The sequence below is a fragment of the Lagenorhynchus albirostris genome, chromosome 5, assembly GCF_949774975.1.
Source record: "Lagenorhynchus albirostris chromosome 5, mLagAlb1.1, whole genome shotgun sequence".
NCBI lineage: Eukaryota > Metazoa > Chordata > Mammalia > Artiodactyla > Delphinidae > Lagenorhynchus > Lagenorhynchus albirostris.
Window position 1 is genome coordinate 145561589 of NC_083099.1, and position 17920 is coordinate 145579508.

The following is a 17920-nucleotide window of genomic DNA, read 5'->3' on the forward strand; positions in this document are numbered from 1 at the left end:
GGCTGTAGGGTAGATCAGTGTGATCCCCCAGTATTCATATGTTGAAGTTCCAACCCCAGTGTGATTGCACTTGGAGGTGGCCTTTAGGGGGCCGTTTAGGTTAAATGAAGATAGAAGGGCGTGGCCCTAATTCGATAGGGCTGGTGTCCTTATGAGAAGAGGGGGAGACACAGAGCCTGTCTCTCTGAGCTCTGTGGGGACAGAACGCGAAGGTGGCCGTCCACAAGCCAGGGGAGCGCACTCATGGGAACCGGATTTGCTGGTACCTTGATCATGGACGTCCAGACTGAGACAAAATAAATGTCTGATGTTTAAGTCGCCCAGTCTGTGGTATTTTATTGTGGCAGCCAGAGCCAACTTATATAATATGTATAACTTTACAAGAAAAGGCCAAACATTTTCCCGTAGCGCCTCTTGTATTTTATACTCCCACAGCAATGTATGATAATTATGTTTGCTCCACAGCCGTCCCAACATTTGGGTGTCAGTCTTTTGAATTTTAGCCAGTCTGTGTAAAAGTATCTCATTGGAGTTTTGATTTTCATTTTCCCAACAACTAACAATATTGAGGAACTTTTTTCATGTACTTATTGACTGTTTGTATATCTTCTTTCATGAAGTGTCTGTTAAGTCATTTGCCCATTTCTATTTATTTGTTTATTAATTTAGTTTTTTGGTTTTAGGAGTCATATATTTCATATAGGAACCTTTTGATAGGTAGATGTTTTGCAAATACTTTCTCCCAGTCTGTGGTTTGCCTATTCTTTAAAAAAATGTTTTTCGGTTTTTTTTTTTTTTTTTTTTTTTTTTGCGGTACGCGGGCCTCACACTGTTGTGGCCTCTCCCGTTGTGGAGCACAGGCTTCGGACGCGCAGGCTCAGCGGCCATGGCTCACGGGCCCAGCCGTTCCCCGGCACGTGGGATCTTCCCGGACCGGGGCACGAACCCGTGTCCCCTGCATCGGCAGGCGGACTCTTAACCACTGCGCCACCAGGGAAGCCCCTGGAGTATTCTTTGTAAGAAGATTTTAAATTATGAAATTCATTCCTTTCGAAAATCTAGAACTATGTAGATTTCCTAAATATTCTCGTTTAGTTTTGGTAAGTTGTTCTTCAAGGAATTTGTCTAATTTATCTAATTTGTTAAAATTTTTGGACAAAGTTTTATAAAATTACAAAATTTACAAAATCTACAGCATCTGTACTGAATTCCTTTTTCATTTCGTATATTGGTAATTTGTGTTCCTGCTCTTTTTTTTATTATGGTAAGATACACATAAAACTTAACCATTTATAAATGTACAGTTCAGTGATATTAAATAGCTCACATTGCTGTGCAACGATCGCCAGCATTCATCCCCGTTAATTCTCATCATCCTGTGAAACTGAAACCCTACACCCATTCACATCGTCTCCCTATTTTCCGCTCTCCCAGGCCCTGGCACCCGCCACCCTACTTTCTCTAGGATTTTGACCACCTTCAACTACCTTTCCGGCTCCAGACACCACCTGCCCCACCCCCATTAGACCACCACATAGCAGTGGCCAATACCGTTATTGTTTTTCTTTAAATCCCAACCTTCCTCTCGGAAGTTTATAAATAAAAAATCACTCTGCTTCCATTTGTCAACTGGAAAGAACGAGACAAGGTTCACACTTCACAGTGTGATTGGGAAGGTTAACTGAATTATTACAAGAAAAGCACAAGAAGGCGGGTCCTGCTCCGGAAATCAGCCGCTTCTGTCATTCATAGCGGGTTTCTGACCCCCAGACCAGGATAGCTCCCGCTCCCCGTGGCCTGCGCCGCCACCCCGCCCCCTCCCCGGGCTGCCCCCAGCGCCCGGGGACGCGAGCCCGAGCCCGCACGCTTGGAGCGCAGCGCCCGGGCTCGCGCAACGGCCGAAGACGGGATCCGCGAGGCGCGCCTGCGCTAGGCGCTCGGTCCAGGACCGAGTCTTCGCCGGGATGCCCCCGAGCGCACTGCGCCTGCGCAGTCCAGGGCGTTGGCTCCCCTCTCCGGACAGCGGGGCGTGTACGGCGGCGCATGCGCGCGAAGCCGGTTCCAGGGCGGGGCTTTCTACTCGGGCAGCCTGCGTACATTGCGCCTGCGCGGGCTGAGGGCGGCGGCTCGGGTTCTTGGTGGGTGCTGGCTGCCCCTCCGTGTCGGAGGTGTGGACGCCAACCTCAGCGGAGAAGCGCGGCTGAGGTAGGTTTCCCGTGGGCAGCTCGGGCGGCTGGACCGCGCGTAGGGCAGGACATGCCAGGTGAGGGGTCCTCGCCCGAAGTGTGCGTCAGCGGGCGGTCCGAGGCCGCCGCCCCCTATCGAGATTTCTCCGCGCCTTCCCGCCTCTGTGCTGACCTCGAGCTTGGGGCCCCGCCCCCGCCAGGGCCACGCCCTCCTTCCGAGCACGCCTACGGCGCCACACCCATCGCCCCGCAGCCCCGCGATCTCCCCAACCACGCCCACAGTGCCCCGCCCTTCCCCTAGCCCCGCCCCAGTGCCACGCCCACATCCCGTCGGCCTTTGGCTTCCGGGCCAATCTCCCACCCTCTCAGAGAGCAGGTCACATTCCCTTCCCTCACTACCCATTCTGCTCACGCGTCACGCCCTGCCCCTCCCTTCATCCTCTCTTCCCGTGTTTCTCTCCCCACCCCGTTGGCCACCTGCCCTTCAGGATCCTTGGCCCTCTCCCCCAACCCTGCCCCGCCCCTCAACCGAGCTCCGCCCCATCCAGGCCCCGCCCCATTATCCCGCCCCGCCCACCCTGGCCCCATCCGTCAACCCGGCCCCGCCCTCCCACCAGCCCAGCCCCATTCTGGCCCCTATGCAGTGTTTCCAGGGAAAATGCAATGCATGTGTATTAGTATTTATAATTACAAACGTCACCCAAAGAAGTATTGGGTCTTGATTGATAAAGTGAAGCCCTCATTTTAAACAAAGAATTGCTGTATAATTGAAAAAAACACACATCCATCTCAGAGCGTAGTATGGGTTACACTGTCACTGGAAAAATAAGATTGAGAATGAGAAGAAAAGCCTCTGGGAGATGCAGACCTTGGTTCCTGTTAGCGGAAACACTTTAAAGCCGCAGATAGGAAATCCTAATTGGATTTAAAGTAGTCAGGGCCCCAAGGAAGGAATTGACATCAATTTATTGTTTTAATTCAACCCAGTGATCTAACAGAAACTAACAGTCTTTGGCCAATGAACAGTTAACACCTTGCAGGCTAGTGATGAAAATATATACTGTTTGGAGTTCATAAATTTTAAATGCTTTCAATTGATTTTGTAAGAATTGTGTTTATAAATTTCATTTCTGTTCATTTACATTTATTTCCATTTGGTAGAGCACCTTTTTCGTGGACTTTAGAAGTTATGTGGACTTAATTATTATGCAACATAACAAGCATTTTCTCATTCTCTTTTTAAAATAGAAATGGAGGGGAAAATGAAACATTAAAGCAGCAGCTATGTGCAGATCCCAAAGGAATTATGGCAACACCAGGTGACTGCCCCAGAAGTGAGTTGCAGGTAATTTCGGTTCTGCTGTGTGAGAACTTGTATTTAAAGACCAGGACCATCACAGAGAGTGGAGCTCAGCCCAGCGTGATGGCATTTTCCTTGGACCTTAGAGGGTGGCCACTAACCAGGGGATGCTTAAATAAAGGAAATGCACAGTGTGTAAAGGTCACACATGACATTCTGAAATGGGCACTGTAAACACTTCCCAGGAATCTAGGGTTCCATTTTTGGCACTTGAGCTGGTGAAGAAAGCACATTTTTTTTTTCGTTGTTTAAAAACATCCCAGACATAATATGTTAGAGACAGGTTGGACATTAGAAAAGATTTATATATTCATACTGTTTATCTGCCTGGGACACACATATAATTTCATTCAAGTTAACAGTAAAAAAAAAAGTCACCTTAAATTTAAAGGAATGTCAATTATGTAAAATTAAGAACCAGAATACTCTAATAAATAATGTTTTTTAAAAAACATTTTCATGTCTGTGATGTCAATTTTAACATTTTTTTCTCTTTACATTCTAATTATTGTTCTAAATTCATTTGGGTTTTTATATATAGAAATTTTATTTATAGTTGGATCATTTCATTAATCTGTTTCTTAAAATTATGAAAATATGATTCTTAAAATATGATTAAAATTAATCATAAAAGTTTTAATTTCATGGATCTCTTAATTTTCTTTTGAGAAATTTAAAAACTACTGGAACATTTACAGAATAACATTGCAGACATCAAGTATCAATACATATTACACAGAAGTGGAAACTTGCTAACATTTTGTTATATTTACTTCAGAATATAAGTATATATATGAATAAAAAAACATAAATAAAGTTTGTTCCCCAACCCCAGTCCCATTCTTCTTCCTCTGTCTCAAGTGCAAACACTACTGTGAATTATGAATTGATATTTGTGCTTCTGCACCATCTTTTATACTTTTATACCTTAAGTAGGCATCTTTGAGCAGCATATGATACTGTTTTTGTGTGCTTTTTAGAATTTACCTAAGTGGTGTCATAGTCTGTGTGTGCTCTGCAGCCTGCCTTTTCCACCTACGTTACTTTTGAGGGATTTGTCTTTAATGTATGGGTACAGCTGGTTTAGTCCTGAAGGATGGTCCCTGTAGTGTGTTCCTTATATGAAATGTATCACATTCATAGGCAGGTATGTAGGTCTGTTCAGTCTTACTGTTGTACGTTAGGTATATACCACATTTTATCTCTTTCCCTTTTGTTGGACACTTACATTGCTTCCAGTTTTTCTCTATTTCAAACAGTGCTGCAGTGAACATCCTTCAGTGTGTCTCTTTGTGCACATGTGCTCCAGGGTATTTACCCAATAATGGCATTGTAGGATGGAAGGGATTGCATATTTTCAGTGTTACTAGATAATGAGCAATTGTTCTCCCAGGTGGTTTACCAGTTCACAGGTCTGCCAGGAGCCAAGTGCTTGCTAACACTTGAGAACATCAGGCTTTTTAATTTTGGTCAGTCTGTGGGTTAGAAATGGTATCTTGTGATTTTAGTTTTCCTGGTTATTTATGAGTCATGGTAGTATTTCAATAATATTTGTGTTCATCCTGGTAATAACATTCTTCATCACAGAAGAGATGCCTGATAGTCACAGTTTGCGTTTTATCTTTTTAGGATTTTATCAATTTTATGTTTCAAAGAAACCTTTGTTAATTTTCTCTTTGTCCATCTGTGTTCTATTTCATTGATTTCTGCTTTTATATCCTTTATTCTATTCTATTTGGGTTTAATTTTCTCTTTTCATAGCATCCTGAGATGGAAACTTGGATCACTGATTTTAAACCTTTCTTTTCATATATATTGTGTGTGTGTGTGTGTGTGTGTGTGTGTGTGTGTGTGTGTGTGTATATATATATATATATATATCTTTAAAGCTGTAACTTTTCCTCTATTCACTGCTTTAGCTGTACCTCACACATTTAAATGCATTGTATTTTCATTATTGTTCACTTAAAATACTTTCTAATATATCACAATGGAAATTAGAAATTTTCCGGGCTATTCAGAAGTGTGTTGCTTAATTTCCAAACGTGGGAAATTTTATATTTTTGTTATTTAATTTTGGTTTGATTATGTTTGGTCAGAAAATATAACATTTCAATCTTTGGAAATTTATTCAGGCCTGCTTTATGGTCTCATCGTAAGGGTTATTTGGTGGATGTTCCATGTGCACTTGCAGAGACTAAGTTGTTCTGCAGTTGTTGGGTGTAGTGTTCAATGTCTTCACTGTCAAATGGGTTATTAGTATTGCTCAAATCTATATCCTGTTTGATGTTTTGTCCATTTGTTCTATCAATTACTGAGAGATGAGTTTCAAAAATCTCCACAGTGACTGTGGATTTGTCTGTTTTTTTTGTTATTTCCTTTTGGATCTATCTCTTTTTGCTTCATATATTTTGAATCTCTGTTATTTGGTGCATATGTTTAGGTTAGTTTTTGTTTTCTAGATTAGTTGACCCTTTTATTTTTATGAAGTCTCTTTTTACCTATTAATACTTCTTGCCTTGCATCTACTTTGTCTTAGTGTTTGCGTGGCACACAGGCACATATATACCTATATTTTCAGCCACACTAACTCCATATATTTAAAGTGTTCCTCTTGTAAAGAGCTTATAGTTATGTCTTTTATTTTCCTGTCGGATAATATTTGCCGTTTAATTGGAGTATTCAGTCCATTAACATGTAACGTAAGTCTAACATGAGCCTAACATCTTGCTGTTTGTTTTCTGTTTGTCACAATTCTTCCTTTTTACCTTTCTCCATTCTTGCCTTCGTTTAGATTAATAAAACATTCTCTGTAATTCCATGTTATCTCCTCTGTTGACTTTTTAGCTGTACCTTTTTGGGCTGGCCAGAAAGTTTGCTTGCGTTTTTCTGAAGATGTTATGGAAAAACCTGAACAAGCTTCTTGGCCACCCCAATATTATTCTGATGGTTACCCGAGAAATTACGATATGCATCCTTAACCTATTCTAGTCTTTTTTTTTTGACCACTTCACAAGAATCCTCTAAATTAGTTCCATTTACCAGCCGCTATTTTTGTGCTGTTGTTGTAACATATTTTACTTCTGTATATGCTATAAACCCACAATAAATTATTATTGTTTCTCTATACTATCAAAAGTCTTTTTTATAAAGTATAAGTAATAGTGTTTCCCTACATGTTTACCTTTTCTGGAGTCTTTACACCTATTCCTCTGGCAAAAATTAAAGACGGTTACTCCATGCACTGCTGCTGAAGTGTGAGGTGCCACATCCTTTATGGAAAGAATCTGACAAATGTTTGAGTGAAAACTATGTTTATGTTTCAGCCCTGTCACTCTGTCTCATAGAGATAAAATGTCATCATGTCAGGATAAATGTGCACAGACGTTGTGGCGGTAGAAGACGACATCCAGAGCAAGTCCATCAGTCGAAGATGACTGAAGGCTCAGGCAGAATCCCCGCTGCGGAATGTTATGTAGCCATATGTTATGTATGTACATGTGTACGTACGTAACATATATACGTATGTTATGTAGAGTTCTGCAGGTGGGGAGTTTGCCACAAGTTACTGTGTGAGTGAAAAAGAAAAAATTTTTTAAACTGTCTGGTATCTTTTACAAAAAGCCATGTCAGGGCTTCCCTGGTGGCACGGTGGTTGAGAGTCCGCCTGCCGATGCAGGGGACATGGGTTCGTGCCCCGGTCCGGGAAGATCCCACGTGCCGCGGAGCGGCTGGGCCCGTGAGCCATGGCCGCTGGACCTGGGTGTCCGGAGCCTGTGCTCCACAACGGGAGGGGCCACAACAGTGAGAGGCCCGTGTACCGCAAAAAAAAAAAAAAGCGATGTCAAAAGAAAAAATACGTTGTGTGCGCGCACGTGTGACACGAGCACGGGAGGTGTGGGGACCCTCCTCCCTCTCCATGTACACCAGGCAACCATGAGGGTCGGGGGTGTGGGGGGCCGGTGACAGACAGCGCGGGTGGAGCCGCACAGGACGAGGGTGAGCAGAAATGAATCGCGTTACTGTGATAGGAAAATGTGCAAAGGATACAAACAGGTGATTATTAAAATAAAAAAGACGACCAGTGTATAGGTAAAATCATGTTTGATCACTAATAATCAAAGGAAGGCAAATGGAGGTAACCAAGAGGTAATTTCTTGCCTTCAGACTGGCAGAGGCTGCAGTGATGAACATCCTCTATTGATCAGGCGCGGGGAACTCACGAGGCTATGTCCTCGCGTGCAGGAGCTCGAGCGGCCGCCCCATGGAAGGCATCAGGTGGTGGTGTCAAAGCCGTAAAAGACCTTGACCCTCAGTGTCATATTCAGGAATTTGTCCTAAGAAAACTATCAGGGACAGACCGATTCATATTAAAGTTCACCTTAACATACTTTATACTAGTCAAAACTGAAAACAGTTTAAATGTTTATAGGAGATTTGATAAATAAGTTACAATAATTCATGGAATGGAATACTATGAGATACTGAAAATGTGCTTAGAAGTGTATTTAATGATGGGGAAAAATGTTCAGAATTTAATAAGTGCAAAATATGTCATGAGGCAGAATTTTATGATCCCGGTAAACACCATATAAGGAGGTATTGCGTGTGCACGTGAAGAAAGCCTGCAGCGCTGTAATGGTTGCATGTTACCGTCATTGATCTCTGACCAATGAGCAAAGCTCACACTTAGTTTTAATTTTCCTCTTTGTGCTCTTGTTCTTCCACACATTTTCTAAAATGAACATGAATGATGGTTACGTTTAGGAAAATCTGTTTAAACGTATGTCCGGGCGGGGTTGCTGCAGTGAACTGGATCGCGAGCTGGGGCCCTGCCGCCTCTGGGGTGGCCTCCAGGGAGACCCGTTTGGACACAAGGGGAGGCGGGCCGCGTGCAGCGGAGACCCGAGACCCAGGGCGCGCTCTCCAGTCCTGAGCAGCAGTGCGCCCCGAGGGCTGCGCCCTGCCCCCTGTCGGCCCTCAGCACGGCCGCCCAGCTCTGCCCTCGGGTCTGACACCCAGACAGGGCTGCTTTCTCCTGGGCCGGTCACCACCTTCAGAGCGTTGCTGCTGATGGGGTCAGTCACTAAGTGGTCACTCACGGTGCCTCCTGTTCTTTCTCTGACGTTCACTTAAGGATGCGAGTCATTTTGTACTAGAGACTAAAGTCAAGGTGGAGGAAGGGTGAGATCCTTTCATTCTGCTGGTGGAGACGACCCCAAGTGTTTGTAGGATGAAAACGTGGTCACGTGAATCTTGATTTGAAACCATCCTAATAACCTGGAGCCAAGAGAGACAGACAGAGACAGAGAGGCAGAGGTGGAGAGAGACAGAAACAGAGATGGAGACAGAGATGGAGAGGGACAGAGATGGAGATGGAGACGGAGACAGAGAGAGAGGCAGAGACAGACAGAGACAGAGACGGAGAGGGACAGAGGCGGAGAAAGAGGCAGAAACAGAGGCAGAGACAGAGATACAGAGAGGCAGAGGTGGAGAGAGACAGAAACAGAGATGGAGACAGAGATGGAGAGGGACAGAGATGGAGATGGAGACGGAGACAGAGAGAGAGGCAGAGACAGACAGAGACAGAGACGGAGAGGGACAGAGGCGGAGAAAGAGGCAGAAACAGAGGCAGAGACAGAGATACAGAGAGGCAGAGACAGACAGAGACGGAGACAGAGATGGAGAGGGACAGAGACAGAGAGTCAGAGACAGCAGAGACAGACAGACGGAGAGGGACAGAGACAAACAGACGGAGACAGAGACAGATGGAGAGGACAGAGGTGGAGAGAGAGACAGAAACAGAGATGGAGACAGACGGGGAGGCAGAGACAGGTGGAGAGACAGGCAGAGAGAAGGGAGGAGAGGAAGGGCAGCCCCACAGTCATCTCCCTTTCTCCCTTGCTTTGAACAGGAGGGAGAGGACCCCGCCGTGCAGGGCGAGGAGGGGAACCTCCAGGGTACTGTGCACCCCGAGGAGTTCGTGGCCATCGCAGACTATTCTGCCACCGATGAGACGCAGGTAGCCATGTGGGTTATGCTTTGTGGATTCAGCATGTTCAGGGACAGGATTAGATGTAAAATTTGCAGAAGTCATAGCAGATTTAAATAAAGAAGTATTCAGATACTTCACTGCCACAGGAGACCTGTGGGTGACCCTCCCAGCCTAACAAATTCGGGTCCCAAGCCTGATGTGAAGGATTCCCGGGTGAGGAACGGGGGTGGAGGTACCTGCTTCAGTTTCTGCTTTGAAACCCTTACTTAGAACCTATTCCAATTAATGAAAAATTGGGTGTAAATAAAAATATCTACTTGAATGAGCATTGTTTACTTTGTAATAGGAATTTCTTAGCATAAGCCTCCAGTAAGCGGATCAGCTACCACCTAGCTGAGTTACGGTGAAGAGGCTGTTAGAAATTTTGTTCTAAGAAATTTACACTGTTTGAAAATGTTTAATCTTTTTTTTAAAAAAATATCAATTAAGGTGTGCTTTTGTTTCGTGTAGATATTCCACAAAAATCTTAAAATCCTGGTATCATTTTCATATCTTGTCAGTTGATGCATTTACCCATTGACTCCTTTTCGAAATTGCTGTGATTTGGGCCCCAGTGATGGGGGATTTATCACGGAAATACGAACTGCAGGTTTTTCTTTAATTTTCATTTCTCTGTATGTTTTTATAGCTCAGCTTTTCGAGAGGAGAAAAAATTCTCATCCTGAGACAAACCACCGCCGACTGGTGGTGGGGTGAGCGTGCCGGCTGCTGCGGGTACATCCCTGCGAACCACCTGGGGAAGCACCTGGAGGACTGGGGCCCCGAGGACTCGTGGCAGGACGAGGAGTACTTCGGCAGCTACGGGACCCTGGTACTGCCTCCCTTGCCCGCCCAGCCAGCTGGCGCTAGCCTCTCGCTAGTTTTAGGTTCTAAGTGTAAAAATAATTTCTGGGCTTCTACGCATCATTCAGAGCAGGGCCCACAGATGTTTTCTTCACCTTAGCTGCACAGCCCTGCCATCCACATGCTGAGGCAGCTGTACAAAATTTCAAGTGAGCAGGGCTGCGTTCCAATAAAACTTTATCCATAGACACTGAAATTTGACTTCCATATGATTTTCATGTGTCATATTCTTCTTTTGATTTTTAAAAACCGTTTAAAAATGTAAAAGCCATTCTTAGCTTGTAGGCCATATAAAAGCAGGTGGAGGGCTGGACTGGCCCACGGGCTGTAATGTGCAGACCACTGGTTTAGAGATATTGTTTGAGCAGTGGAGTTATGAACCTTTCTCAGTATTTAAAAAAAAAAGTAATAACTTTTACATTAAAAATGAAATACAAAAAAATTATATAAATCAACAGTAATACCTATAAATAACTAGCTTATTAGTTTGTTTTTTTCCAATGTGAATAAAGACCCAAAGTCCTGTGGTCCAGACAACCCTGTTTATATTTTAAACTAAATAAAACTAAATGCATGATGAACGTTGCAAATACAATGTTGAGTGAAAGAAGGAAGACATCAAAGAATACCTTATGTTTGATTCAGTTATATAAGTTATAAGGCAGTGTTAAAAGGTGTTGCCTATGAATGTATATATAAGTTGTGGAGCTCTAGAGATCAGGGACCTGATTCCCCTGAGAATCTGGATGGTGGTTACTGGTAAGGGGGTGTTCTATGTTTGGCAAGGCCGGGTGAGATGCTCAGGGGTACTGGCAGGGTTCTGGTGTGGGTACAAGAGTGTTTGGAATGTAACTATGTTAAGTAAACTCTAAAGTACTTTTTAGTGTACTTTTTTGTAGGTGTGTCATATTTGACAATTAAAAATGTTAAAGGAAATGAAAAACCACTGATGTGTGTACATATTTAGAGGTTTCCATCTACTAAGAAAGACATAGTGGTAATCTGAAGTCTGTCTCCTCACTCTGCTCCTTGAGATTTCTTTCAGCAACAGTGCTTATGCTTCTTCCAAATCTAAGCTGCATCTGTTTTATTCTTTTAAATTTATAGAAGAGGAATAGTTTCACACACAGTTTTTCACCTTGCTCTTCTCACGCAGCTGTACTGTTTTGAAGGTCTGTTCTTTACAACAGCTGCGGAGTATTGTGTTGATTTGAAAAGGATCATATTTAGTTTTCATCACAGCAAGCAATGCTGTAATGGATGTCCTCCTACATCAATCCTGCTAAACCTTTGCTGGAATTTCCACTGGGTGAATTTGAAGGGTGTATGTATGTGTTTTTTACTTGGGTGGATCTTGCCAAGTTGACCGCCAGAAAGATATCAACAGCATAGAAGGTGTATTTCACCACCACAAGTCTTCAGAGTGAAAAAAGACTTCCAGTCTTAAAGGTGAAATATGTATCTCGGTTTTGATTTCCATTTTTTAAAGTGAGATTGATCTTCTTTCATATCTTATTGGCCTTTTGTATTTCTTATTTTTTGATAAACTTTCATATAATTTGCCCATTTTTTGTTTGATTTCTGTCAATTTATATGTTAAATAGGCAGTTTAGCTTGTATTTATATCTATCAATCACACTGACCATTTGCTGCTGTTTTTCCCCCATGGAACTTTTTATCTTTATATGGTCTAATTTGTCCTTCTTTTCTTTGTAGCTTCTGCGTTTGTGTCCTATTTTCAAGGCCTTCACTCCGAGATTATAAATATCCATGCTTTCTTTTAGAACTTTTGTGATTGCATTTTTTTAACAATGAAATATTTAAATCAATCCGGAATTTACTTGTAAAGAATAAGGTAAAATTCGACTTAATTTCCCCACAAATATACAGCTGTTCCAGCTTTTGGTTAATCTTCCTTTTCTGCATAATGTGAAACGCTCATTTATCATATGTCAAATTGTTAGGGTCTGTTTTGGGAATCTCTGTTCTGTGTCATTTATCTGGTTATTTCTTCTGCAGGTCCAGATGCTTTTCAATGATTGGAAGAGCTAGGCCTCTAGCAGTTCTCCTAATTTTTAGCATTTTCATGGCCTCGTCTGTTTATTTTTTTGAAACTGTTGCCAGCAAATTTTGGCTCCCTGTGCACCGATGCCGAATAGAAATACAGAGACAGAGATTTGGAGAATAAGAAATAGAGAGGCTTTGTATTTTCTTTGCCAGGCAAAGGGAAGACCCAGCAGGCTAGCGCCTCAAGAACTGTGCCCCCCTGTTCTGGGGAATTACAGGGGGTCTGGTAGGTGGAACTCACAGTCCAGGATAAGTGATAGGATCAAAGTGGTGAAGGTCTTGCATTCTTCTTCTTCTTGCAGTATTTTAAAACAGTCACTGCTGGCGTCAGGCAGCCTGGTAATTGGGTCCATTCATCTCTGGGTTATCGGCCTGCGACCTTCTTTCTGAAATGTAAACAGCTACAAGGGGTGATTTGCTACAAGTGAATGCATCGAGTAAATGCCAGGTGCAGGGTACGATTCATGTGGAATCAGATCATGTGGAATCAGCTAACTTTGTTTAGCTTTGTGAAGGACAAGTCTAGCTACCAGTGTTTGTTAGTAGTAACAGCTAAAGAATAACCAAGATGCCTTAACTCTTTCAGGCCTGTTTATGCTGTTTCCCCAGCCTGTTCATTGTTGCTTATTGTTCTTGTTTATCAGAAAAGTCTCATTTCTATTTTTGCTGCAACGAAACTAGTTTTATTATCGTTTTGTTGTGCTCCTAACTCCACGCCATCCAGTTGTCTGGCATTCTAATGTGTTACGTGGAAAACGTGCATTAATTTACGGAGAAGTGACATCTCTGTGATGACTTTTCTCATTTCTTAAGCCTTGTGTGATGTGTCGGAGTTTTAAGGTTTTGATCATACAGGGTTGTGTACCTTTCTAGGTAAATCTGTTCCTAGATATTTTTGTGTATTATTGTAAATGGCTGGGTGAAGTGTTCTATCAGTTGGATTAAGTTGGCTGAAAGTGTTGTTCACGTCTCTGTCTTTTCTGATTTTCTGCTTCTGTCAGTTGCTGAGAGAACGGTGTCGAAGGCTCTGACTATAACTGGGAATTTGTCTGTTTCTTGTTGCAGTTTTACTGGCTTTTTGCTTTGTGTACTTCAAAGCTCTGTTATTAGGTACAAGAATATTTAGAATTATTATGTCCTCTTGCTGAAGTGATCCCTGTCTTGTGACGACCTGATGCTCTTCGCTCTGAAGTGTATCGTGTCTGAGGCGAATGCAGCCATGCCGGCCTCCTCCCCTGGGGCCTCCGCATCCTGCTTCTGACTCCGCGTCAGGTGGCCCCGCAAGGCAGGACAGCTGGGTGTCAACTCCGTCCACCCCGGTGGCCTCCCTTTGTCCGTCTCCGAGGAGCCATGGGGTCCGCAAGGCCCGTGCAGGCCTCCTGTTGGTGCTGACCTGGTTTGGGGGGCCGGGCCGCCTGTCCCCCTGTGCGTGGTGCCGCTTGAGCTGGGTCTCCATGGCGTGGGGCGTGGGGACGGGTGCTGGGGGTGCCGCCTCGCTTGCAGCCGGGGCTCCAGCAGCCTCTGTGGCCCCAGACTGTCTGGAGGAGCCTTGCTCTGCCTCCCTGGGGACCGGCCGATTCCCGTGGAGTGTGTCCTCAGGTTGGAAGTCCCGCCCGCAGTGCAGCTGGGGACCTGCGCTCAGGCCCGAGCGCCGGCGGGGTCGCTCCTCCCTCCAGTGCTGAGGCTCCTGCTGTCCCCAGGCAGCGAGGGGGGTCACGTGAAGGGCCTTGCAGGGCCCCGCTCGGAGAGGACGCGGCGGGGGCGTGCGCCTCCCGCAGCCTCCCCCAGTCTTGGCCGTTCGCTCTGGGCGGATCGTGGCCACGTTGCGTCTGGTCGGCAACGTGGCCGTTCCTCCGCCGCCGTCTCCGTGGTCCACACCTGCCCCTCCGCTCGCCTGGCTGTTGGGGCGGTGCGGCGCGCTGAGCGGGGAGGGTTCCGGAAGCTTCCCTGTCATTCCTTCACTGTCTACTCTGACTTGTGTCTGCTGCATATTTTGGACTTTTATTTTTTAATCGCTGTCACTCGTAGTTTAGGTGTGGGGTGGTGGGGCCGAGCGGGTAGGTCAGGCTCTAACCCTCAGCCTTAAGCCAGAGCTCCAGCTGCAGGCAGTGACCCTCCCTTCATGTGTATTTCCCCTAGAAACTTCACTTGGAGATGTTGGCAGACCAGCCACGAACGACTAAGTACCACAACGTTATCCTGCAGAATAAAGAATCCCTGAAAGATAAAGTGATTCTGGATGTCGGCTGTGGAACTGGGATCATCAGCCTCTTCTGTGCACATTATGCTCAGCCTAGAGCAGTGAGTAGGAGGCAGCAGCTCTTTCACAACTTCGAAGCCGGGTCTTGGTGAAGCGCCTGCCTCATAGGTGAAACCGGTGGCGCGTTCTTGTAGGCTGAGCCCGCCAGAGGCTGCGACGTGGGTTTCATGAGTCGCAGACAGCACAGAGTGAATAGGACAGAATAGAAAATATCCCAGTGAGTTGCAGCTGGTGGGCTGTGTTTGTGAAACTTATTTCAGTCACGCAAGGAGACACGTGCGTCCACGTGTCTGGGCTGGGCTGCTTGTGTAGACCACCGTCCCGTGTCCTCCCCCGCCGAAAGTGACCCTTGGCAGGGACAGGGTGGACCACTCCCTGGGACTCCTGCTGGGCTCCTGTCCTCCTCCTGTTAAAGTCCGTCCGGGCCAAGGAGAGGTGCCGCCTCTCGACGGCCCCAGCACAGGTGGATGAGGTTCCTAGCTCACAGGTGCAACCGCAGGGCAGTGACCGTCTGAGTCCAGACCCTGCCAGGACCAGGAGGTAGTGTTCAGGACCTCCTGAGAATCTGGATTTGTAATTAGCCGCTGCTACCCTAAAAGTCTGACTGTTCACTTGAGTGCCAAGAATCTCCTGTGTCGGTTACCGAGTGTGTCGCTGCGTGTGTTGGAACCTGGGGCTCTGGGGTGGGCGGCCCACGTGGGTGCAGAGGCTTCTGTCCACCTGCAGCCCTGTGTCTGCGTTTAGGCAGAAAGTGGAGTTACGAGTAGAGGCAGGTCCTCCCAGGGCTCCGTCAGGTGGAGGCGGCACAGCGTGGCCGTCCGCCGTCCAGCACGCTGCCTGCCTTCTGTTGCTGGCTCTGACTCAGCCGAGGAGACTCAGGCTTGGGGGAGTGGACAGCGGGCCGCCGTCTGGGGCTGGGGCGCGCACGGATGGTGCTTCTGTCACGTGCAGGTGTATGCGGTGGAGGCCAGTGAGATGGCCCAGCACACAGGGCAGCTGGTCATGCAGAACGGCTTCGCTGACATCATCACCGTGTTCCAGCAGAAGGTGGAGGACGTGCTGCTGCCGGAGAAGGTGGACGTGCTGGTGTCCGAGTGGATGGGGACCTGCCTGCTGGTAAGGGGCAGCGGGCACTGCTGGGGCGGCTGCTCTGGGCTCTGGAATCTTCATAAATCATGATTCATTTTGACCTTTTTCCTAAGGTGATGTGTAGTTGATTTCTTGAGTGAACATTGGCTCAATGTCTTGAATATTTAACTGATTAAAAAAATGCCTTTATGAGAAATCTAAATCAAAGTTAATGTGACTTTCTCGTGAGTGATTTACATAAACTCTGTTCTCTTTGGGAACCTGCGAATAGCCAGTGCTTGATGTGTGGCTTTTTAATGCCAGCAGAATCTTTGTCTGCAGTGCCTGATTTGCATCCGTGACCAGCTCGAGGCCCAGGCTCTCCCACATCCTCTCCCCAGTCTCACGTGGGTCGGGGTGGAGAGTTTTCTGGTTCTGCCCACCCACCCTGCTTACGAACTCTCTGTGCTCTGAGGGTAAGTGAGAGGTGGGTGGAAGCCGGACCTGCGGGTCTCCTCAGACCCTCAGCCCACCCCCCTTTCTGGCTCACCAGTCTGAAGTTTAGTCTCTGTCAAAACCCAGAAAAATGACATCTGGGGGAAGGGGAGGAGAGCACCACCAGGGTTTCCAGCAAGAAATCCATTCAAATAGTAAGTGAGTAACTTGTATGAATAACAAGAATGCCGGCCCTAACTGCTTACAGATCGCGAAGATGAGGAAAATGATAGTAAATGACATTGGGCCTTTAGCCTCGTTGAAATTGTGTTGTCTGGAGATAGAGTGTAAGTAGACTCAACATCCATGATAGAATTTTGTTGTTAATAACAGCTGTGGATTCCCAAGATGATGCACGGGAAAAAGGGACTTGCTACACCTTTAATCCATGAAGTGGGCATTAGCCTTTGCCCCCAGAACGCTAGCGTTCTTTCAGTAAATGTTATTGAGCACCTTGGGGTGGTGGGGACACAGAGAGCCCGGCTGCGGTGATGTGTCCTTTGGCGCAGTGCGGGTCGGGGAAGCCTGGCTGCCTAGGGTCCCGCTCTGCCCCTGGGAGGGGTTATGTGGAGACAGAGAGGAGGGGTGGGGGGCGGGGAGGGGGAAGAGGGAGGAGGGGAGGGGTGCGGGGGGTGGAGAGGGGGCGGGGCGCAGAAACCTGGGATTCGGTGTCCTTGCCCCTATGTGTCTGAAGCCCAGTGGTGTGGGCCGGGGTAGGGACTGCATGTGTCCAGCGGGGGAGGCTGGACTCGGGCTCTCTGCCTCCCCGGACGTGCGTGTGTCAGGTAGCCAGCCAGCGGCATCCAGGACTTGGAAGGAGTGGGGTAGGGGTCATGATGCGGAGGCCCCAGGACTGCAGGGCACAGTGAGGCCTGCGGAGCAGAGGGGGGACGGTGCAGGGACCCCTGGGGCGTGCGGGGGAGGGGCCTTGGAGGCACAGCAGAGGCCACTGGGGATGCACCGGCCGAGGGGGCGGCTGAGGAAAGGGCTGGAGTGGGGCGGAGGGGTGGGCCAGCGGGGTTGGGGAGGCCTGTTCACCGGCAGATGCCGGGTCCGTGGAGGGGGCGTGGCCGGGCCGGTAGGGGGCGTGGTCACGGGGGACAGCCCGAGCGGAGCACGTGCAACGAAGGGGTGGAGAAAGCCCGCGGCAGTCTGGTCCCCACCTGTCCATTGCAGAACGTGTGGTCAGAGGGGCAGTGAGGACTGTGGCGACAGGACAGTGAGGACAGCCTGGGGTACCGAGTGGCTCAGGGCGAAGTGCCTGACCACGTGGAACTGGAGGGCCTGGTGGTTTTGTGCAGACCGGGAGGGGCCGTGTGGCGGTGGTGGCCGTTGTGGGCCAAGTGGCAGACGTGGAGACGGGGCTGTGAGTCCGGCAGTATCACAAATCCATCAGTTGGACCATACCGTGTCCCACACAGAACCCTCCGTCCCCTGTGGCTGCCCCCCTTCTGTGCTTTTTTGCCTCCCTGGTATCTCCCCTCTTGTCCACTGCCTGTTCTCAGACCTCAGGTCCCCAGTCTCCCTCCCATCTTCCTACTCTGCTGCTGACATGTAGAAAGTTGGGGAAAAAACCCAAATATACG

General features: G+C 47.1%; 1 protein-coding gene across 3 annotated transcripts in view; it reads left to right on the forward strand.

The window, feature by feature from the left end:
• Positions 1–2094: 2094 nt before the first annotated feature.
• The window catches only part of PRMT2 (protein arginine methyltransferase 2), a 38646-nt gene continuing 22820 nt past the window's right edge, over positions 2095–17920 (forward strand). For all 3 annotated transcript variants that reach the window (XM_060151155.1, XM_060151157.1, XM_060151158.1), the window contains exons 1-6: positions 2095–2205; positions 3435–3531; positions 9461–9568; positions 10230–10412; positions 14651–14812; positions 15723–15887. In XM_060151155.1, coding sequence (XP_060007138.1) covers positions 3493–3531; positions 9461–9568; positions 10230–10412; positions 14651–14812; positions 15723–15887 — 657 coding nt within the window. In that variant the 5' untranslated portion in view covers positions 2095–2205; positions 3435–3492. The remainder of the gene's footprint in view (positions 2206–3434; positions 3532–9460; positions 9569–10229; positions 10413–14650; positions 14813–15722; positions 15888–17920) is intronic.